This window comes from Eufriesea mexicana, unplaced genomic scaffold, assembly GCF_001483705.2.
Source record: "Eufriesea mexicana isolate 0111107269 unplaced genomic scaffold, ASM148370v2 scaffold202, whole genome shotgun sequence".
In the NCBI taxonomy this organism is placed as follows: domain Eukaryota; kingdom Metazoa; phylum Arthropoda; class Insecta; order Hymenoptera; family Apidae; genus Eufriesea; species Eufriesea mexicana.
The window spans coordinates 662,355-687,650 of record NW_016908372.1 but is presented as its reverse complement, the minus strand read 5'-3'; the positions used below and the strand labels follow the sequence as shown (position 1 = coordinate 687,650).

General features: G+C 39.3%; 1 protein-coding gene across 1 annotated transcript in view; it reads left to right on the top strand.

Annotated features, from left to right (window-relative positions):
* Lim3 (Lim3 homeobox protein) overlaps nt 1–25,296 on the top strand; it is a 69,433-nt gene that overhangs the window by 37,190 nt on the left and 6,947 nt on the right. The window contains exon 3 of the mRNA XM_017911398.1: nt 24,714–24,888. Within this exon, the coding sequence (XP_017766887.1) occupies nt 24,714–24,888 (175 nt within the window). The remainder of the gene's footprint in view (nt 1–24,713; nt 24,889–25,296) is intronic.

The following is a 25,296-nucleotide window of genomic DNA, read 5'->3' as shown; positions in this document are numbered from 1 at the left end:
TCCTCGAACAAGTATTTTCGCCTCATTTTCAACCAATTTTAAGAAAAAGAAGACAATAATTTCTATTACAAATTTTAAACAAATTGATGATTTAGAGAATCGTTTAGCTATTAAATATGTTATTAACTGTCATGAAATAAATACACGTCATTCTTTCTTGGATCTATATATTTACTACGTTTCTTATATAATCTTTTTTAAAATCTTTCGTCTCAGACACGAGGCACTACCCTTTATACCACAACGCATCTAACTGACACACGCCTTGACAGAAACAGAACACAACAGAAGGAAAATGTATAGACAAACTACGTATTCGATTGTCATATCACAATTTATAATTTTTACATTGCATTTCAAAACTATTGAAAAGAATATATTTTTCATCCCCCAGCTGTGAAGAAAATTCCCATAATAAGGTTCACAGAGAGATTGCAATAATTTCCAACATGTAAATTACTTTGTTCTAAAGTCCACCTGCAACTTAGGTAGCAAGCTTCATAACTCTTTCTACGGCGAAATAATCCCAAATTAAGAGGAATACGATTAAACCATTATTCCTAAGAACTAAACACACGTTTGACATTTATACCACTCTTAATGTCCATTATATAAGAACTAAAATATTGGATTTTATATGCGTATACTCACGCTAGGGAGCTCGTCAGTCAATCATCAGTAGGATGGAAAATTCTCATGGTGTTCCGCCACGGGTCACCAGTACTTTTTTTATTTCCACCGTGAGAAGGCAAGTAGCCGATCTCCCTACGACCCATGGGTGCCATCGCGGAACGTGTCAAGTGTGCAGCAAGAACAGCCATGAACAGCGTGGACACAATGGCAGGTCGTAACACTTGCACATTGTCCCATAAGCAGATCCACGTGTTCCTCTCTCTCTCTCTCTCTCTCTCTCTCTCTCCACCCTATCTGTCTCTCGTGCTGCATCCCAGCACGAGCACCTCTCTCAAATAAGCCATGCTTCTCTCTCTCTCTCTCTCTCTCTCTCTGGCTGTCGTTCATCGTCGACTTCTAGCACGGAAAGCCCCACGGGCGCCTCGTGCAATATGCTAGCTGGTACATCGGATACTCTTGGGTTTGGTGTTTGCAATGCCGTTCCCATAACTCCCTCGTGAATTCGCTCGGCTTGTTACATCTCCGGGGACACGCCGGTGATATAATGTGAGAATCGAGGCCGAAGACTTGGTCCAAACCGACGGAGACCGACTCCGGTTCGGATTGGTCCTCTCGAGCACGCTCGGCAGTGCCGAGAAAAGGGACCAGGGGTATTGGAAAACGGCCAACGGTGGAAATTTGTATTTGCAATTAGGTGGTCGATAACTGAGATGGTGGAAGTCGCGTGGGTGTTTGTGGCGGGGAAATTGTAAGACGATGATGACTACTTCTGACGACGTGTGTATATCGGGAGTCAAGTGAATGTACTATAATTGCGGTTTCTAACTGCGCTTTAACTGAACGGCGGATGAAAGGAGGAAAGGTATAAAATTGGAATTATAGGAAATATTGAAAAATCGACAAATCAGGTAATCAAGAGACGAAAATGATAAAAATTTTAAATCAAAAGGTTAAAAACAGTCATTTGAACAGTGGTAGATTTAGTGTTGAATATGATTTTGTACCAATGAAGAGGTGGTATACGCATGATAATTATTAGGTTCTATATTTTTGTATTAAAAATATAGTTAGTTTTCTCCTCTTTTTATAGGAACATAAATCCCAAAGTAATTTTAGAGTGTTGAATATATTTATTTATATTTATCTGTTAATTCTGCTGTCAATTAGTGGATTTGTAATGAAAATGACGAAGAAGTAGAGAACCCTTTGCATTCTTAATTCTTTTTCAATTTTCTTTCCGAGATGTATCTATTATTTTAAATTATTCGTCGATAGAATTTTTGAAACAAATTTATAAAAACTTAATTCGCTATTATTTTGATGATATATTTAAAAGTACCAAGGGCGACTTGAATTTTTTGGCAGCACCTATGGACATCAGTTGTCAAAGGAGTTCGAAGGATTAAATTCCCAACTACGCTGTAGAAGACGAGAAAAGAATATTTTATTTATTATAGCTACTTAAAAGAGTGACAAATTTTGTAAGACACGAAGATGATTATATACTCTATATACTTTTCCCTTTTAGATGAACAGTTCGAGCAGCTGAAACTTCAACTGCTTCGATATAGTTGTTTCAAGCAGCTGTTTCCTGACCAGTCATTGGTGTTTCATTATTTTCAAAGGAATCACAGCTTTTGGAAGAGATTTACGACCCTGAATCTTGACATGCGACTTCTATGCTTGCAATAGTTTAACAAACTGCAGTGAATAATAAAAGCAAAAATAAGTTTCACTGATTCGAAGAAAATACCTCTTAGAACTTCAGAGACGTCATTACTTCGTAACACGAGGAACGCTAATTATTTTACCACTTTTCTAGTGTTTATAACGTGGTGATCTATGACATCTGTCAAAGCAGGTTTATTAGAGTCCTATGGTAAATCGAAGAAACTGTAGACTGATATTTTGTCTATTTAACAAAAGTTGGCACGTGTCAATGGACAGATGGTGAAGCCTTTCCTTAGCATCTTCCATGCTTCCTGTCAAAAGAAGTTGGACGATGCTTGTGAATGATGCCACAGGTCAATGAATTGTGTAATATCTTATTACTCTATTCGACACCGTTGGCTTCTAGGATCTTACCGCCATATATACATGGTGTATCAGTTACAGGATCCACAACCCTTCTGTTGTTAGGAGTCAATGGCTCGTTATTGAGCTTCTAATGCAGTCAGAGGAAAGAATTTGCGTTGAAGTGCGTTTAAGGATAACTATTCTAAATTAAAGATAATTGACGTATTATCAATTATTATAATCTAACAAATATTTTTTATACGATACACTAACTTATTATATAATAATCGAAATATAATTATCTTTATTCGTACTATTATTCTCATATATTTTTGCAAATTTTGACAATTATCCAACGAATGACTGCAATTTCTCTAGAAAATTTACGATAATTAAGAAACTAAGAAAGGAGCCAGGAAATTATAAAAATATGTACACTTCTGAACTTCAAATTTAATTATAAGATTACTCACGACATTTAGTTCTCTGTTTAACTAAATTATTATATTAGTTAACTATTTTCATATTGAGAAAATTTACAAGGCACGATATATAGAAAAAATGTTAAGAAACAAAAGGACAGACAAACGTACGCGTTGACGAGGTCATAATGATCATACACGAAAACGATCGAGAAGCCAAATTGCTGGTTTGTTATTCTTTCAATAATCATGTCAGTGGCTGAAAGGATTTGATTGAAAACACGTTCCGCAGGGGTGCTTTCGATGCAACCACCCCCTTAATACGTAGCCTCAAAGGAACAGCACGGAATGGGTTTTCATTAGAAGCCCTTCTAGAGTCGTAACGCGAACGAGTAAAGGAAAATAAGAGCAACGGCAGCTGTGCTCGCTGAGGCAAACGAAAAAAATATTAATAACATGGCCTCTGTATCGTCCACCTTGCGACCCTTTGATTTCCGGCTTCTCGACCTCGCCCGGAAATAATATCCGTGTGTAAAAACCCGTAACGTCGCGCCTTGTATGAAAATCACGATGCCGGATAATTTGTCAATCGCGGAAAGAAAAATGGCCGCAGAGACGTCAAAGACATCTGCGTTTCCGGTGCCATAATTGCGTGATTATCGATTTAAGAATATACATTATTCGATTTTAATTAGTAACATATCCGTCACGACTTTTTCTTATTATTGTAATATTCGAAGTCGATTATCTCGCGTATAATGAATTTTATTTAATTCAACATTGTGTAAAAGGGAAATCGTGGGTGGGAGACTCTATGATAGATAGTGAAATTAATTATCGTATTAAATAATTAGAAATTAGGAATTTATAAATTAAAAAATTTCGGTAAAGTAAAAATTAGTTAGATTACCATTGTTATGACTAAAGTCTATGTTTCTAAACCATTTTATTTCTCAAATAAATTTTTTCATTCAACAATTTCGGAATATTCCTCTAACTATATAAATAAAAAAGGAAAACCAATTTTATACGATAAAGAAACTATTAATAGCAATAATTAATTTTCATTGTAATTATTATTATATATTAATTAATTTTATTGAATATCAAGGTAGTAATTTTCATTTTATAATAATTTAAAAGAAATGAAAATTACAACCTTGATAATGAACATGATTAATGTCAATATTTCCGAAATAAATTTTTTTCATTTAACAATTCCACGCTATTTCATGAACTATTTTGAGGAAAAGTGACTAATCTTGTATTTAAGAAACGGAAACTTAGTTTTATTTAAAAGTATCGCCATTTTGAATCCGTGCAATTTATTGGCAGTACGAAAGTGGAAAGGACCGTGGCGGATCAATTTAGAGTCCGTCTCTTCTAAACGAGCGTGTAACAAGAAGCCACTTCCACCGAGTCGACCGGTAATAGATTAAAATCATCATCCTCCCTCGACCAGAAACGTATATTGTCCCCTTAACACCCCTATCCCGGTAGTTTTGCTTTAGTTCACTTGACCCTACTTGTCCCATCAGGGTCTGGTGCCGCACGACTCTCCCTACGATGCTTCTGTGTCTCTGCTCTATCTCTCGTCGAATTTTTATTTTCCGTTCTTGTCTATCCCCTTTTGTTCCTTTGTTCCGCTCTCTTTCTCGTTTGCTTTCGCGGCTGCAAACTTTCTCGCGTTTAGTTTCGTCGTCGTTTGTCCCTGTGCGCCTTTGATTAGCTGTTTGCCTCTCAATTTCTCTAATGTTCACACCGTTCTCTCGATCTGAGCACTCGCCCTTTCCCACGAGCATTTCTTACTTGCTATCAACCAAACTTTAATGCACATATTACCGATGCAAGTTGCTCCCTGATTTTTGCCATTTTTAATGGTACATTACAATCACGTGACACACTTACAGCAAATATCGATGTAAAAAGATCTATTCAAGATTCTAAATGAAATGTCAATTTTTTAATTTATCAAACTTCACTGCTGTTAAATTATTTATGAATATTAGGTTTTTCAGTAAGTAATATCGGATTTTTATTAGATGGTGATTCCCTCTTTCGGTAAAGGGTATTTCTAAAGTATTTAATAAATATGAAAATAATTTCTAAAAAAAAATAGACCAAGTTTTCTTTTCTAAAAGGAAAATAACATTACTGTACTAAAAACCTTTTTCTGACTTACGTTTTAACCAACCTATATATTTCCATCTTTCTATTATTTATAAGGACATTTATCTACCGACGTACCCCAACAAACTTTATTCGGCACCCTTTTATCCAACCCCATATAACACCATACTCTAACTAAATTAACATCCCTACGACTTCTACATACAAATAACCCATATATCCCGAACCTGACACTACCAAAATACCTCCTCATACCACTATCGAAATGCCAAATTTCTTCTTATAACTTATTCCAACTCTTTAAATGGTCCCATCCATATATTCAAGAACCCACCCAAAAATTCGTCACTCTGAAACACCAAATTTCTCCTTGAAACCTGTCTCAACACTCCAAGCATCCAGTCTCGAAAATTCCTCACTCTTAAAACGCCAAATTTCTTCCCAAAACCTACCCTAACTCTCCAAAGAATACCAGCTACACATTCACTCGGAACGTCAAATTTCCTGCCAAAACCTTATCCCAACGCTATAAAAAGTATCATCCATACATCTAGCGAGCCACCCAACTCTCCCTCGCCTTAAAACACCAAATTCCTCCACGAAAGCCGTCCTCCATCGCTCTTGCTTCGAATAACACACCGAAATATTTATCCAGTGTGACATACTACTGGTGTGACCGCGCATCTTTTTCAATCCTCCAGTCCCTCTATCCATTCGTCCATCTAGGAACGAGCTGGCGCGTATGCACGGCAGCCTTCCGTGTCGCTTGGAAAGAGGCAACCCTTACTCGGTCCCCTCGCGCGTGCGGTTAATACGGAAGAATGCGAGAGCTGGCCGACTGTGACAGGGAGCGGTGCGAAGAGTCCACGCAATTTCCTTAATGTACTCGCTAAATGTTCTAACCCCCCCGTTACGTACACCAGTCGGCGTTACGTGGCCACGTACCCGGCTTCGTGTGCCGTGTGTGCGTGTACACCCTTCGAGACAAGGGTGTGCGGTCACACGTGGAGCGCTCGAAGGAAGTAGGCTAAGCGGGCACGAGTGGGTGTCGTGATAGAAGCGATTATCGATTACGGAAGATATCGCGAGAATTGCGCGACCTTGGTCGCTCAGGAGTAAATTTCCAGCCTACATACGTTTTTCCCGCAGAATATTAATCGACGAAGGCATTATTAACGTTACGTGGGCCTGATGGTGCATTCGTGTGAGATACGTGAAGGTGAAACGTAGGGGGATTTTTCTTTTTCTCTTTTTTTCATTGGAGACGAACGATGAGATTAGATAACACTGGGTAATTATTTTAATTTCGTCGGGTGCATGATCGTAATTAGGAGATTGCGTTCGCTGATCGAATTTTAGTGGCTTCTTTTGATTTTTAAAGAAACAATGGTAAATTCGTAGTTCGAATGCATCGGAAGGTGATGTGGATAATTTAGAAGTATACGATTTAATTTTAGGGCTGAAGGATTAAATTATTAGAAGGGTGATGATAATTGAGTCACTCGTTTGTCCAATCGATTAACTTCAAGAAATAAGAAGTAGTAAATTATGTTGATTATAGAAGGTTAGGTATCGATCAAATAATTTGATGTTAAAAATGAAAAGAAAATTCTGAAAATGGAATTAATCATTTTGACTTGCGAATAGTTCAATTGATATCGTTGAAACTGAGCATATGGTAATTAGAGGATTGAGAATTTCCTCTTCAAAGTATTTTTCGCTATTTTCTTCAGCCTTTGAAGAAGCATAAATGAATTCGTATTCACTACTCTAATGAAAGGTGATAATTTATAGATAATAGAAAGTGGAGCATCAACGAAGCCTACGTGTAGTATTAAAAATGTTGCGTTGCTTCGCTGATATGTCGACATAGCATTTCATCGATTCGAAGATTAAAAAATGAAGATAGTAGATAGTCATGTAAATATTATAATATTGCTGCAACTACAACTATAATTAAGGGATGAACCATCGTTACTTTTTTCTTTCCAGGAAATGAGCAAACATTGTAGAACGTGGAACTTTAATGAAGGACTATAAAATAAAAAATTGGAAACATGTCAGTGTAGCATGATCGATCTAGAGATCAGAGAAAGAGAATAATAAATAGCTGTATTATCTTCTAATCGTATCAGAAACATGACTACAATTGAGACACGAAAAATTTATTATTAAACAAGTCCTTATTATTCTCTTTCTCTTTTAAAAAACACAAAAAATTTTGTAAATAAATTATTACTTAGAAATAACCTTTCAAATTACTTCAAAATTAAAAAAGAAATTATGTGAAAATGTTCCTTATTAGTTTTTATTCCTTTTAAGGAAGCATAAACAAATTTGTAAGCATGGGTGATATAAAAGGTGATAACTCATATTGTTGTTCGTCAAACAATGAAATGTAAATATCGTGAACAACATTACCAGTAGCATGTGCAACAGCAAAGCGAATACGATCATTAGCTTAATTGAATACACATTTACCAAAATATTTACGAATTCCATCCACTTTCTTCATTCGCACAAATAACTTTTACGCATTCTACTCGATATTCATCGCGTATATCGTTTAAGTGACGAACATTAATCACGTGCAGTTACATTTCGATCACTGGCACCTTCGTCATGGACCATTTTGGACCATGGCAGTTTCTAGGATAGAGAGAACACTCGGATAAAATGCTTAATGGGGTAGCTAATGTCCCCATATGCCTAAGCCAGCGCGTAGATATGCAGGACACGCAATGGGCGGTACGCATAAATAATTTAAGCACAGGACCATCATCCATCCTCGCGGGGAACCCCATTTAGTGTACGTGGTGCTTGCTTTAGTCATGCGTACCTACCTACGCACAGTGTCAGTGCGATAATTTAATGAACAAGGTTCTTTGATCGCTGTGTAATCTGGTTTAAGTCAAGTTCGCAGATATTATAAGCTTGTTAAGCTTGTTTATACAGCTCTACGTATCGAATTGGCAAACAGTTAAGTTGCGTCGACGAATAAGTTAGGGGTTACAAATTGAGTTTCGGTTGCGAGATAAAATTGCTGCTGCAAGTTTGTGAATGTAAATGTTTAAAATATTTTACCAGGGGTAGTAGAATCACAGAAACTCCTTTTCAAAGGAGTTTCCACATTCTTCTTCAGCTATCAAAAAATTAAAAGATTTTAATTATCAAATTTAAAAGAATTAAAAAACATCGCTAAAACTATATTTTTCTCTTCATTGAGAGATAGCGATCGCTCGTCTCCGATGTTAAAGTCACGTATCACGCATATATGTCGAGTGAGAAGAGCTTCGAAAGTTTCATCCCCCATTCAATTCTTAATTTTCACGTATCTCCTCGAGAATTGGTCGGTTCAGTTTCATTTGCCGAAAAATCCCCATAAACACTCGCACGGAGATAGAATCGATATCATTTGTCAATCCCGTAATCACCGATAAAGCCTGTTAAAGTGACTCGCGCTTTTCTCCTAAGCGTTCACCCCACGTAGAAGAAGGGAGAAACAGGTCCATGGACTTTTTATCGGGGGTTCTCCGTGGCACGATGAACCATTCGCATATTAGCCGGGCCCGCGGACACATTGTGCGCATTTTATACGTGTTTGCACAATTCCCGATGATTTTTCGTCATGCAGGCCAACTGTTTGCCAGCCATGATCAGCCAGAAGGGAGGAAAACGAATTCGACGGCTCGGTTGTCGTTTTATCGGTCGGAAGATATTGGATTTATTAATGTCGTTGGTTAGACACGTCGGATTTATTTGATTGCCAGCCACGATCGTTCCCTCTACCGATATTTATCTCAACGATGCTTCGTATCTGTTCCACGGATCGTATTTTCCACTTATCTTCCACACACAAAACGCGAACTTTTTTATTGCTCGAATTTTTTCAAGCATTTAATTCGACTTTCCTGTCGACAAATTTCTCTTTATCTTCCTTCTGTAAATAAAAAAAAATTAATTAATATATATTAATTGCATGTAGAAATATAGATGTACATATAGTATACGGTATTCTAAATAAGATGTATATCTGAAATCTAAAGTTAAAAAATCGAAGAAACGTGTAAAACTTCTTCTTCGCTGGATATTTAAAATTATTATTCCAAGAATTACGAATCTCATTTGAAGAAAATAAAATTCATCGTAAGGTATTGAAACCGACAGAAAATACTAGTATAATAAATTATGACGGAATAATGAACTTCTTATTTCTCTTAAATGTTGTAGAATTCTATATCGTCGTGGTGCATTCGAGTCTTCGTCTCGTCCACGGCGGGTGTTAGTTCCAGCTCATTCTCTGCATTTTACCTAATTGCATTCTCCTTTAGATAGTAAATTCCACTACAATTCCGTAAATTGCGTAGGTATATCGATTTTGCAAAGAGAAACTTGTAGTAAAACGAAACGTAATTTCTCCTTCGGAGCAAGCGAGAAAAAGAAAAATGGAAAAATTATAGAACCAGTTACAGTTCTCTTAAGACGTCGAAAAATTACGTTTTCTATTTATACGTGCATGTATTCAATTTTAAAAAAGATAGTTTGTCTTTCTTACTTGGATATTTTTAAATAATCATTGAATTTCGCGACGCAATTTGATGCACCGAACGGAAAATTATATAATTCGGAAATTATGTATTAACACGGCAGACAACGGAGATTATATGAATGTATTGCTTACACAAAATTATAATTGTTGATTTATTATTGAAATTGAAACCGTAAAATCAAATATAGTGGCAGGAGCAATTACAGTAATTGCAAAGTTTAATTATGAAATTAACTAACAGGACCGAGTTAGAACAAACCACGTTATCCCCTCAAAGCGTCGTACCTGATTGTCTATGACAATAGCACTTATCGTTCATTATGAACACTCCCGTAAATAATTAAATAATACACTACCAATACGAGTACAGACACTCGTTTATTTATGCAAAATATGACGAATAGCGTGTTTTGATAATTTCGAGGCAAATTCTATTTCTGTAATTATCTTCATTCTTCGGGTTCAAGTTACGAATACATAATTAAAAATTCAATTAGAAATGCCTGCATATTTACACAGAATCAAATTCAATTACAAACTTTTAATTTCACGTTCATAAACATCTTTAAAACATCTGTAGTGTACGTAAACAAATGTATTACGTTTAACTATATGCGAACAACGTTGATTCAATAATATTTAAATTACAATAATTAAAAACGGTCAAAAATTTTGCCGATGGACCATCTTTCTCTTGGACTCAGTTAACGATAAATTCTATACCAGGTCAGATATCCATTACCATACTTGATTTTCCTTTTATTTCATCATAGGACTTTCCAGACTTTATTCGTACCGTTAATTTTGGCCCTCCCTGTGTATACGTCTCGATGAAACACTATATATTCGTGAAATTCGCATCTCGAAAATAGAAAAAAATTTGCAGTCAACACACGAAAGAACGAAATTTGTCGTTCTTCATCTTCGTCCTATTTGGAGCACTAGAATCCTCGTTCTATCCGCATCGATAATTTCGGTGCACACTGTATACAGAGGTATATACTCATGGTATCGTCGAGAAAACGCAAAGCCCGTACGAAATTCGCAGGCGAAAGTATTAAAAGGAAACAAAAATCAGCGTGTCCGTGAAGATCCGAAGGAAGCAAAGCGAACGAAACCGAAACGAAAGCAAAGCAAACAGGCCAGGAACTGGAAGGGAAAAAGACAAAGGGATTTTCTCCCGGCGAATTTCCAAGCATGCACGCCGTATTACCCCTCCGATTATTACCAACGCACCCCTGTCCCATGTGTTGGGCCAGATCCGGATTCTCGGAGCGAAGTCAGGAGTCCGTGGTACCCTTTCCAACACGGTCGTCGATCTCCGGGGATCGCGTTACTTTTGATTATCCCCGGCCAGGGGGAGAAAGGGAAAACGGACTCGAAAGGTTCAGAGAGAGCGAGCACGGACCGGTGCACGCAAATGCGCGGGCGTATGTCGTTTAGGCCCATTTAACCGTACAAACGTTTGAGAGATCTCGGCCGGTGCCGAGGAGACAATGAGAGGGAGCTGTCGTCGGGCTTTGTGAGCGGCTTTTCATGGGGGTGGGTTGCGCGAGGATTGCACGGAGCCGAATTCGAAATGACGAGGTAGCTGGAGGGGTTGGTCGGAGTCGAGGTCGCTGGCGGAAGCGACGAAGAAGGGGTTGTGTCGGCGTCGGCACACCCACGCAGGCGCCCCTTTCACCCAACCCTGGCCTTCTCTCCTCGCCATCCCTCTCTCCTTGTTTACCCGTCGACACGCTACCGATAACTACGCCCTTACCTCTTCCACCTTCCGGCTTCTCTTTTCCACCACCCTCTCCCTCTGTCTCCCGGTTTTTCTGCTCGCTCCGCGCGCATTCCCTTTCCGCTTCCGCGCTCCCGTCTCGGCCCGGCTTTCCTCTATCCCGGCCGACGCTTCCGCACGTCCGTGACACAATGGCACATCTGGTGTTAACTTCTGCTTTTTGGTCGCGGCGCTTGTCGCGAGAAATCGTCTCGCTTGTCCTCGTCCCGCTCCGCCGGCATCTCCGGCCGATCCTCAGCCTGCTTTTTCGCGCAGGTTCCTAACCCTCCGACTCTGCGAGTACTGGAATCGCGCGGGCTCGTCGCGAGGAATCGTTTTGTTCGTTTGTTCCTGTGGCATGGCTGCGTGAATGCCACTGCCAGTTTTTGCGCGGCAAAACGCGAAACTGCTCTGAGAAAATGCCCGTTTTGTTATTGCTTTTTCTCCCTCTTTCTTTTTTCATTTCCGCTTTGCCGATTTTCCTTTTCTCGTTTTTGGCTCGTTTTCCGCGACTTAGACGTCTCGCGAAACTGGCTTTGAGCTTTTCGCCAGCGACGAGACCGATAGAGAGGCTTCGAAATGGAAACGTTGGATGGGGAAATAGACCGTGTCGGGGTTTATTTCGTCATTCTCTCTGAAGCTGATAGAACAGCCGACGACTCTCAACAGGTTTTAGCTACTCTGCAGGCTCGCTGGGATTCGGCTGACGTTTCCGGTTTGGACGTGCGCTCTGCCGAATTATCGGGGTACGTTGCTTGCTGATGCTCCCTTTGACACTTTGCACAGAAGCGACGTATCGTGCGTAAAATGGATTTACGTGCGTTTTATTTTAAAGAACAGAGCTAATGTCCTTCGTTCCAGATATTACCATTTTTCTATTACTTTCCAGGCTCATCGATATTTCCTTACGGATGGAATTATTCATCCACAATACGTGCAACTATAGTATACGTAGACAGTGATGTTAACAATTATTAATACATATTTTATTATGTATTTATTTTTTTTAGAAATCCGTTTATTTTTATTAATTTATCACTTTCAGCGTTAACAATGGAATTGCAGTATATCGAAGTGAAAATATAAATTAATTTTCAAATTTAAAAAATCAGCTGCATAGTTTTAGTAACCATCGAAGGAAAAAGTCTGATGTTGCTCGCTTTGATTAACGTTGTACTAACTAAAATTACTTCGGTATTGCCAATATTAATTAAAACTAGCAGCAGTAATGTTAACTGATTGTAAGATTACCAACTTCTTATGTCTACGTTAATTAGGTCTATATTTGCAATAACTGCAAAAGCAGAAGATTTGACATTAGTCATTTCGACAAGTTTTATATTCCAAAAATTAGTATCAATAACATCAACTATCCCTAGCAAGCGTAACCAATTACACCCAGAGACGGACTACGAGGATAACTATAATCACAGAAGCAAAGACCCCTGAAACAATTTATTTCGATAAATTTAACAGTCCAAGTATTAACCCTTTGCACTCAAGAGGTGAGCTTCAGTCACGATTTCATAAAACTTGGAAGATCGATATTAATTAATATATCAAATTTAATGCAATGTAACAGTATGCTAGGTATCGAAATCAAATAATTCTACAATTCTATTATTATACAATTCTTTATTTACTGCTCAGAAAAGTATTGTCAGTTTTTTAGTAGAGAATCTTTGAATTTCTACTCTCCTCTAGCCAAAAAATCGTCGAGTGCAAAGGGTTAATCATATTTCACAGTGTTTAATGCGATATTATTAGAATTAATTTAATGATTAACGCAACTAAGAAATTTATATATTGGAAAAATATTTTTATACAAATTTTATTTCGATTTCATTTTCATCCTGATTTCTTTAATTTATTTTAATGAAGGAAATTTTTGATTGTTTCTTAATTATAACTTATTTCGCGTTAACCCTGAGTTTTTACACTTTTCTTATCAGGTATTTATGCTATATTATTACACGAACCTTTCTCGTATTGCGTATCTTTTATCAACGTTCGAGACTGCAAAACGGAGCAGCCTAGATCTGAAATCTTTCCAAATATCGATCATTCTCGTTCCAAAAGCCAGGTACTCTTTTGCAATTTTGGAAGCACGTTGAACGATGAATATAAAACGCTTGCTGATCGACCGAATATTAATTCGATCTGCACACATGGACCCATTGATGGCGTCGTTTGGAGATTCGCCTGGTGAAAAACCATATGCGTAAATGGGGCAAGCGAAGCCGGTCGATATAAATTCAAACGTATTTACGCGATAAGGGTGGCGTAATTTATTACCCATCGATGTAATGGAAACGCCCATAGAGAAGATCTGCCCCCGTGCAAAATTCGATTATACACAGTTGTATCTCGCATCCGATTCCTCTGGCCGCGCAGGGGAATAGAGTTAAATTAAAAAACGCACGGACCGCGCGAACGTGCATATTTCATCGGCGCCGTCTTTTTGCCGGTTCAACCCGCGTCCGTGGAATATTCTGTTCGCGGCGTTCCTCCGAAGAAATACGGCTCGCCATTAAACGTCATCGTTTCTTCTGCCTACCTCCGGTTCCTGTCTTCTGCAAATATGTTGCGCGAATTTCGTTTGATTTCCGCCCTTCCGATGAAAGTTTAGGGTATACCTTGGTTCCTTGGTGAATCATTGAAGGTGAGGGATCCCGAAACGAGAATTGCAAGTATATTTAGTGGGTAATCGAAACGAAAGTTTCGCTTATCAAAGATTAAAAAATTCGAAGCTATTCCAAGGTTTTCAGTTTTTCTGAAATTCGGAATTTTCGTTTCCCAGTTTCGAAAATTCAGGGATTCAAAGCTCTGAGTTTCCAGTTTTTCCAAAATTCCGAACTTCGGATCTTTCGATTTAGGAAATTCAAAGATTCCAAGCTTCGGATTTTCACGTTTTCTAAAGTTCGGATCATTGGATTTTCCTGATTCGAAGGTAGGAATAGGGCAGAGTTAATAATGGCTATGCAGATAAAGCTGAAAATATAAGAATACCAGCGAAAGCAGCTGAAGATATATATACGACAAATTTACTTGTCAAAGTGATAAAAAACCCGGACCTCGGACCAATCACAACCCCGACGAACTCCCTCGACTAACATCCCAACTATTCTATCCCTGCCGAACACCTCGCTGCTCTGGCGCCTCCGTTGGCACAGAAAAAGATAAAAAAGTGAGAGAAAAAAAAAAGCGCAGCGAAACAGGAGGAAAAAGCGTGCCAGCAGCGAGGCTAAAGCAAGAGAAAAGAGTCATCATCCCCTTCGGGGACGGAGATACCAGGAGCGCCGATAATGACTCGAATCCGACCCTCATCCCCTGACCTTTCCGTTGGCAGAAGCCAGCAGCTCCGACTGATATTTACGAGATCCTTCCTCGAAGGAAGCGAAATGAAAAAGAGGAATGTCATCGTTTGTCGGGTCAAGTGTGCACCGCTGTGGGGATGCGTTGCAGCCTGCCTGCAACCCCCTTTTTTCCACCCCACCTACCCGGTGTGGTCGTTAGTCTTGCCACGAGCCGGCACAGGAGGAAGCCGTGGGCGAGCGAACCTCCACCCTTGGATAGGCCGCGATAAACCCTCGTGCTGATGCTTTTTACGCTGACGGACGACTCCTGGAGGCGTGTCGACATGTGCAACGGAGCCGACGAAGGGTGGGCTCGCGTGATCGAAGCCCGAGGAGGACGCCCACGGAAATCACGGGGTCGCGCAATCGCAGAGACACCCCTTATAATGGATCTTCGCGATGGAAACGTGCGCCTCGTATCGGATGTATCGGCACCGAGCGACCTTCCTGGCTCCTGCAGAGCCTCGTCCAGAGCTCTCGCTAGGATCGCGGGATTCTTTGCACGATTCTGGGGTTCTGGGGTTTACTGATCGAAGGCGAGGATTAGACTGTGCTTCGCTGTGATGAGATGATGAGGCCGTGACGAGGTTGGATTATGGGATGTGGGTGTTGGGAAGACAGGATTCTGATAGGCAGTCTGGTAGATGTTGCAACTCGGAGTGTATAATTTAGCAGTGAAAATATGGTTTATTTTAAGGACATCAACTTTGCCGATGTTTAAACTCGTATTCGCGTCTTAATTGCAAGGTAGACCGAGAAGAAGGAGCGAACAATGAAGCAATCGTCGAGTAGGTGAATCCACGTGAATCACGTGATGGATAAATGCGGATAGATTCACTTATTTTGTAATAGCTGTCGCGATTAAGACAATATGCTTATATCTCAGGAGGATTCTAGAGCTTTGCTGGACTGCTTTACTGGTCGGAGGCGAGGGTTAGGTTGTGCTTCGCGATGATGGAAGAGAGTGTGACGAGGTTGGATTAGGGAACACGAGTGTTGGGATGGTTCGAGTCTGATGAAGAGTCTGGTAGATTTAAATTTAGATTTTTGTTTTTGGTTAATCGTCTGTGAGTTGCAATATGCGATGTTTATTTATGGTTGGATGTGTTAGTTGAGTAAGGTGGGTTAAGGGAAAATTTTCTGAAGAGACTTTGAGTTCTACGAATCCTGTTATTAGTTCTAGGTTGCGAACAACATTTTGTTGTAATTTTTAATAAAATTCTGTAATCCCATTTTTAATAACTCTCAGATGTCTCGATTTAGAGACTTATGGACCATGTCCTCGTGTTAATTTAACATCACTGTTGTACATAAATTATTACATAAATTTGTGTATAAATTTCTATATATTTCAAGAAAATTAATCGTTCAAATTAAAAATGGAACATATTGAAGTACATATTTTTGTCAATTTAATCTTCGTTAAATAGTTGAATCTCTTATAAGAATCCTGACTCGGAAAAATTGAAAATGTCGTATCGAATAGATTAAAACAGATCTTCGTTATAGAGAATTCATTCAAATTCACACCATACCTCTTCCATACTTGTCATTGAAAATTTCCGCAAGTACTCCCACGGATCCACGAAGAGAAGGATCATGGGCCGTGATACAAACAGGAACAAGCATTCGCTAGAATAATCGCGCCACAAAATTCGCGCATTCAGCGTGCCCAACGAGCAACAGCTCGATCATGGACTCGTTTCGCACTTGAAACGAAGACGCGTTCGCGAGACTTTAATCAGCCATGAGGAACGGGAATCATGCGGGAATCATCGACGCGTTTATGATCTCGTTGCGAAACCATAATCGCCGAACGATCCCGGCAAGCCACGAAGAATGTAAAATTTTCCACCTGACGTGGATGGGGCCTGAGGGCAACAGATGGTTCGACACTTTGCATGCACGACGACCGTCATGCTCGTAAAATCATTTATGCGACCACGTCACCTTCTTCCCTGGTCCAGGAACCAATAAAAATGCTCGATACGCGAACGATTTGCCAGCCACACGGTATGGCCCTCTTTTTCAACGCCAAATAACGCTTGTTAGTTACGCGCCATTGCACCTCATGGCTGATTTTCATCGCTGTCGATCCCTTATTTCCATTTCCTTGTCGAATAAGGAATATTGCTGAATAGTGCAAGAGTTTGACTAGATACTACCCACGTGTCTTATTTATTAATTTATTATAATTATAAGCGATAAATAAATCGTAAATGCTATAATGGATACACTCCTGTACACGTGTCACAGTGCTCTCTTAAATTCATACCCTCGCTAATCACACATTCGATGAAACAATCGCACGCAAATATCGCGTGTGTCGGGTTTGACGAGATAATGAAAGAATTTGGAAGAAAAGTAGATATGACACGATTTGGCCGATTCGTGGATGATTTATCCAGTGGTTTACCACTGGGGGAAAAATATCGATTGTTAGGGTGCAAAAGAAAATTGTTTCAAATTATCAGACCACCATTTACGTTTTTTATGAGAATTATAGCTGTTATTAGGCAGAAATTGTGACATCGAGGTTTGCTTTATTTTATAGAAAGTAGATTTCTAGAATATCGAGTTATACGATACCGATTAATATAATTTGCTTGATTATGTAATGAGCTGTTAAATGTCGTCAAGTATGTATGTACATGTATCTATGCACTGGTTCCTATCTCATAGAAGATTAACAACTGCACTGCAACAGTGGTGTAGCACGAAAATTTTAATTGTAGATTTTAATCATACGATATAGTAATAATATTGCGATTTTACTTACACGATGTAATAATATCAGAATTTTTATTATACGTTACGAAATATTAAAGGTTCGCTAATGATTGTAATGAAAATTCGAATCTTGGAAGAATGTGGTGATCCAAAGCTTAGGATTGATTTTACTAAAGTGGTAAAATGAGGAATTTAAAGAAGAAATTCTTCGTATACAATTTTTGTGAATTCGTTGGGAAAAAATAAAAAATTTTTTCATTGTTCGTTAATATTTTCTTGTTAATCTTTTTGACAGTCACAGTTGAATTTAAGGAGAAACAGTTGTAATCAGACAACTTTCCACGGATCAGTTCGCCAGTGAATTTGGTCCTATCGTGTATCCTTATGGCAAAATCGTGATTTCTTTTCTTTAAAATGTTTTTTAATTTGAAGAAGTACATGGGGAAGTTTTCAATGTATATCTTAAGTTTTCAAAATATTTGTTTCATTACAAGTATTGTAATAATATTTAGGCACGATTGGATTAGGACGAAAAGTATTTAAAAATCGTAGTAGATATCGAATAATAGATACTAAATTTTATTAAATATTATACTAGAAATAATTATTGCAATTAATCTTAGTATATACCAATTTCCATTGCGGAGAAGCTAAAATCGTTTAAACGCGTAATAAATAATAGACTATATGAACTATTAACATCAAATGATATTCGATAATACTCTTTGCACAATAGCAATATGTTGCTGTGCTTATAATACTATCCGTAGTGGTTATTACGGAATTATGATGTTATTTCATATTTCGTGATTCTGATGCATTATTACTCATAGATAGAATAATCGAATGTTATCAACAAAGTTTCTGAAATCCACATCTCTTGATTTTCTTGTTGAATCGCCATAAAGGAAAAATGCAGAACAATTCTTTCCATATTAAATGCAATAGATATTTTTGAATACACGTTTAATAAATTAAAAAACAAATGTAAATTTTCTATATTCGGCCAGTCTCCTGCTGGGTAGAGTACAATTCAGATAATTCTGCAACAAACGCTTCGCTCTGATTTTGCATAGTTTTTAACGCAAATGGAAACTCTGTCCGTGTTTTACAGTAATGAAATTTTGTTTCCATCTCTCCTGTATTGCCTCCTCGTTTCCTTATTTTTCATACATGGAATTAAAAACTTCCAAACATGCATTCTGAAACTAATCTTCTACATATTCGAGCATATAAATTTCGTTTATATTCCAATCTATTACAAATCATAATTGCAATAACTAATTTCACAAATGAAATGATTATTGGTATATAGACTGGAACAAAATAATATCTACTTTTTCTTCTTTTATTTTCTTTCGAAACGGTATCATTTATACATTTTTGAAAACACAGGGATATCGAGAGTCTGCAAATCTTAAAGAATCTCTATATTCTACAATCACAAGATACTTTCAAGATCTCGTCTCATCGTAGCCAACGTGTTAACGTGATCGCGAGACCAAAAAATGGCGCGATATCAAAGATCGTACTAAGATTCTTTTACAATAAAAATATATTTATCAATAATAGCATTAGTGTTATTAGCTACCGAGTACTCGCGTATACAGTGAGGTAACGATGTAAAATAACTATAAACAATAATAAGAGTAGTATAGATTATGGTGTAATATACAGTGAGGTAACGATGTAAAATAACTATAAACAATAATAAGAGTAGTATAGATTATGGTGTGACACGTGTTAGCTACTCTGCTGCCTAATTGGAATTGAAAATGAAGGGAAATCTGACCCGAAGAGTTACATCCTCCAGTGCAACGTCTCAATCCTCTACCTCGTGTCATTCGCTATAGTTTTGACAGCAGGAACCGTAGACAAGTGGCATATCTGATCTTCGTCAGCTATCGTTGCCCTCCAACAGGTCGAACGGCCACGAAGAAGATCGCGAATGCCGGGTTCCTCGTATCAAACGAGCCCGAGGAGTTTTCATCCGAAAACGCGAAGAGGGCTAGGTAAAAGGACAAAGACGAGCACACGAGCCATCTGACGGTGTCGTGAAAAACAAAGACGCGTATTGAAAGCGTGCCGTTTGATGGTGGAAGATGCATCTACAGGGTGTCTCACGCAACTGAGACAGGCTGTGTCTCTAAAACCCTCACAGATAGGAAGAAACGTCGCAAGGTAATGTTAAATAGTTTAGAATAGACATGTTCCTATATATAAATTCATGCGATTTTATGCACTGACAAGATTAAGAAATTTGATTCTTGGATCCTTCCACGAGCGTTTCAAAGGTGTATGATAATGTCTGGACAACAGACGCAGAGTTACCATTTTTCGATATCCAGGATTTGATGCAAGGAATGCCAACTCGGGCAACCATAAATGCAATAAAGAGTAATTTTCTGTTTCTAATTCTAGCCTAAACGTGACTCCTGGACTCCAAGAGAAAATACCATTCAATGAATATTAGTACAACATATATCGCATTTGATCTTATTTTAATCAGGAAAAGCTCAACAACGTGCTAACGAAAATTTAACAAGGAAGAAAGTGAAGTTTAAAGCGTTATAAAAATTAATCACATATAAGTCGTGAAAATTGTGTTGTACTACGAGTTTCACTGACTTCGACGAAGAATTGAAACACAGATAATCTCGAGGATTAATTAAGACACTAATTTTCAAAAACACACCTCCCTCGATAGTGATCGCGATACGTACCTGTCATGCGTCTACTATGATGGCATTGTTATCACTTGTCTCCGTTTCGTGAGACACCCTGAATACAGGGTGGGCCAATTATGGTTACCACTACGGTCTTTTTGTTTCTGTTGGGATTAATTAACTTCTTATTCTACACGACTAATATACTAATCGTGACTCACTTATGGTTAATTGACTACTCGTCTAATATCCCTGATATCGGGATCACTCTCCCCATTCCAACTATGAAAGCCCGTACTTCCATGTATATAATATATATGCAATCTTAATATATAAAGTGACAAATAGTGGAACAAATTAGTAGAATAGGTTGAGTTCGAAAGATTGGAAAAAATAAATAGGTACAGATCAGGATATTAAGAAATTTTTACAGATACACATAATTGTCTACAGTTTTCTGTAAGTTTATTCTTTCTGTCTTCAGCGACACAGCTAACTTGACAAAACTCAGACGTCGTTATTACCATTTACGTTAAAATAATTTTTCCATGCTTTCCTAACAAGTAGATGATCGACGATAAATGTGGTCACGTTACACGGCCCACCCTGTACATCTACTTACACGCAGACCTATACGCTCGCCGAGTTATTCGGTTCGGTGTGGATGGGCGCGCGCGAGCCAGCCAGGGATGAGAAAAAGAGTATACACGACTGATCTCGACTAAGATTATAAAATGGCGACCCTCACCCCCCGGCCTGGCTGTTCTTAATTTCGCTCGAATCCTTTTGTCCCCTCCTACTCAGCCTGCTCTCTCCGCCGCCCCCTTCACCCCTCCCTGTTTCACCACCCCCTCCTCCCTTTTTTCTCCTCTTTCTCTCCATTTTCTCTCCTTTTTCTCTCCTTTTTCGCCAGCCATCCCTCGCCTACTCCACCCACTTTCTTCTTTGCCTTTCCGCGGCGCTTGCTTTCGCAATCGGCACGGCTCTCGAGATGTTGCCAAAGGAAGTCGCCTCCCGAGTGGAGAGGCCGGCGAATTCTTTTACGTGACGATTCCGATGAATAGAGACCGTGGCCACCGTGGCTGCAGCCGTGGAAATGGATCCGCGGATACGACGCTGGATAATCGTCGCTGGGGCTGCAGAAAATGCCAACGCAAACCGGAGGGTGCCTCTTTGTCGTCCCTCTCGCGATGCGCAGGAGGCCTGGGTTAGGTTTGATTAATGCGTTGGATCTTGCCGAATGTATTTTTTCCCTTGTTTGTTCAAGTGCGCGAGCAGTGGCGGGAAGTTCGGGACGTCTTGGGGTATCGGAAGCTTTGATGGTTTGCAGTTTGCATGGACTAACGTTGGCTTCGTTCGCGAAAGTATTTCGATTCTCACGGTTATCGTGCGAGTTGTTTAATGTTACTAAATTGAAACCATTTGTTACAAAAGCATAAAATTTCGAAGTCTCTGTACCTATCGTTAATTATGGGGGTTCTTTAATGTTTTGGGTTGTTGGGTAGACGAAAGTAACGAATCATTCATTATAATCGTACTGAAATTTATTTAACATGATTCTGTACTGTTCAAAAAATGTAGGTGAGTGGGCATTAACATAATCTTTCGCGTCAAATATGAAGCTTTGAGGACATAGTACTTGTTAACCAAGTGCGGTATAATCATTTAGAATGATATGTACAGACAACCAAAGATTGATCAAAAGGTAATATAAAAAAGGAATTTAATTCGTAAATTCATTAGGAATCAAACTTAGGACTTCCAGGTCGAAAACGGATGTACTTGCTCCTACTACTATGCTCCTACTACTAGCACAAAATTGCACTTACTTTCCTTAAATATAAATGTAGAGGATTATGCCGATTAACCTGTCATTATATTTAACCCTTTGAACTGAATCAAGTGGAATATTTCTCACTCTAAAGCTCTGTTTGGAGCCTCCAAAAATTCTCAGAGTGCAGAGTGCATTTACACCCTCCACCGTCTATAACAGCAGAAAAATCCATTACTATTTACATAAACCAACCAAACCTTGAAATCCGTAGACTATAATCAATCTGCCGGATAATTGGTCGGGAAATAAATTTGAGAGGTCCGCAAGCTCACCCCGCAAGTGTCATCACTCGGCATAAAGAAACACGTTTGCCTGACGAAACGATCTTGGAAAGCGTCGGCGAAGTTTGCACATGGCCAGGCGGAGATCCCTGCCAGCTTTCTAGAAGCTTCACTCCCGTCCTCGTAGCGCATCATCGCGGTGTCAACGGCGCATCATCGGTTCGTTCGAAAGACGCGTCGCGGTGCGTCGGTCGCCATATTGGAGGCGGCCCAGCTTTCCTCCAATCGGCGTCGCGACGTCAGAAGCGTGGGTGCTGGCCACAGCCAATACCTATCTCCCGTTTCCCACCATCGCACCACCACACCCACGAGTGTCACGTGCGCACGAGCAGCTGCAACATCGTTGGAATAGTCGCTTGCGTACTTTCGCACCGAAAGCATCGACCACCCGTTGCTGATCTTGACAGCTCGCTTTTCTCCGCTCACCACTGCCAATTATCACCGTTAATCCCTTTATCTCTCATTATTGATAGTTCAATGGACTGATTACGACTGCAGATGCTTAGGTGTGGTTTCTTTGTCATACGTTGGACAAGGTCGGACTGATTAGTCGAGCGAGTTAAAATGTTGCGTAGAAATGTTCCTTACAAGTGGTTAGGTTATACCAAAGAAAACTTGTGACTCGTCTGTTCCTTAAGGAAAGTGAAAGTGTACTGATTAGTAGACAGTTGACCGATTGTTCATAGGCTCACAGTTGACCAACATAGTTTGACTGCTCGGACTCACAAGTTAGCCTGCAAGTTCATCGATCTTGGAAACTAGTCTACTTACTACGCAGATCCTCTTTCGTGGCAAGAACTAATGAAAACAATCGAGAATGGAATAATTCGTAGTGAGTCAAATGGACAATCGAAACCGTTTAACGTAAGGAAGAAAGACACTTGTCAACACTGCAGCTCGAGTGTCTTACCAAGTTTCGTCTAACGAGCAAACCTGGTGACAGACCTAATCGAAACCTAACTGGAGTCAAAAACCAATTCGAAATCAACTGTGATTGTGCAAACTGTAGGATCTACTCGATATTCGTGGAAATATTCGACACTTGTCAACACTGCAGCTCGAGATCTAACTTCCAATGAGTATACTGACTAAACGTCGTCGTACGAGCAAAGCCTGATGACAGATCTAGTCGAAACTTAACTACAGTCGGAGTCTAATTCGGAATCTCTGCTATTTCTTCATCCTCCATCCAAACTGTGATTCTCAGAACTGTAGGGTCCAGTTAATAGTCGTGCAAATGTTCGAGACCAACCAGTAACTTGTCAAAATCCGCCGGAAAGACGCAAGTATGACTATGATAAGTCTGGAAATGCTGGGCCGTGAGGTTCTACCTCTGGAAGGGATGTATCGCCGCGGCCGTCAAGATGTCTTGACACCGCCACACGACAGCCCAGAGTCGCAGAACGTCCGGCGGAACGGTAGCAACGCCGGAAACTCTGCCAACGTCGCCAACTTCGATGACACTCCGCGTCGCGAGATGCACCCTCTGGATCAGCCGGCCGTGGAACTCGGTTTGCCGCCTAATCTTCCTGAGATCCTCTATTGTAAGTGAGGAACGTCGATTAATCGGCTTCCGGTTTCGATGAATCGCGTAGAGAAGTGTATACTCGACCGACCAAGTGTCAAAACTCGTGTGGTTTACAAGTGTGTCGAGAAGTGAAGGGATCTCGAAGGATTCAGATATTAAGACAGTCTGATGTGTGAGCAAACGTAGAGGATATGTAATTTGGAATTGCACGATTGTAAGGAACGAAGGTGTAGAGAAGACGGTCTCTTAGTTGAGTTCAGACACGATTCGACCAACTGTTCATCGTCGTGTTTGGCGAATGAGAGTTAGGAAATTGTGATTTTGGGTTGTAAGAATCTCGTTTGAATATTATAGAGTTCGTTCTAAGATTATTCCAAATGACTGTGAATGGTTTATCCTGCTTGAAATTAGTAATAGGAAATGGTATTAAAGAATATTCCGAACACATCGGTTGACGTTTAGTATGCACATGATGTGAATGATATATATTATGCCTAATTTTTAATTATACTAAATCGCAAATAAGAACTCGTACGGTGAATTAAGAGTTTACATCGTCAGTGTATTAGACACGTTCTTAACGCGTTTACTTTAAATCACCTGTATTTTAATCATTTCTCTTTTCTTTTAATAAATATCGTTATTCCCATGCTATCTCTTTGAACAAATACAAGTGTGTCCCTTTAAAAATCCGACAATTCGTCGCTTCGCAATTTCAACGCGTTTAAATTTCTTGTTTAAGATACCTCGCGAGTACGTCGCACGTTTTCGAGTATTAAACGATCTCCTGTCGGATGTTGCAGCTTCGATACCGAAATGCGGAGGCTGTCAGGAAGCGATTTTGGACAAATATGTTCTGAGGGTCCTCGAAAGGTGTTGGCATGCAAGGTGTCTCACGTGCCGGGACTGCGGTGCAAGATTGACTGACAAATGTTTCGCAAGAAACGGCCATGTTTTTTGCAAGGACGACTTCTTCAAGTAAGTACCAACAATTATTTTTACCGTTGCAGCTTATACCAGTCGCTTGCGCTTTTCTTTCCGAGGTAGCTGTGTGTGTCTGAAAAATTGTCAATACGAGAACCTCGAGAACTTCCTTATCCCTTTATCGAGACACGTAACTAGAAGTTTTCTGGTTCCGAATGGAAACAACACCGTAAAATATATAAAATTGAATAAATAGAATATCTTTAAGAAAATAGAAAATTAAATAAGAAGAATATATTCGAGGGAAACGAAATGAAATTTAATTAATTTAATTAATCACACGTCCATCTTTACGTAATATATTTATCAGTTATAAATAGCACTGTTAGTTTAAAGAGAGCCTGAAGATTAGAAACCATGCTAATAAAACTTCCACGTTTAACCGAACACTTATTCTACTTA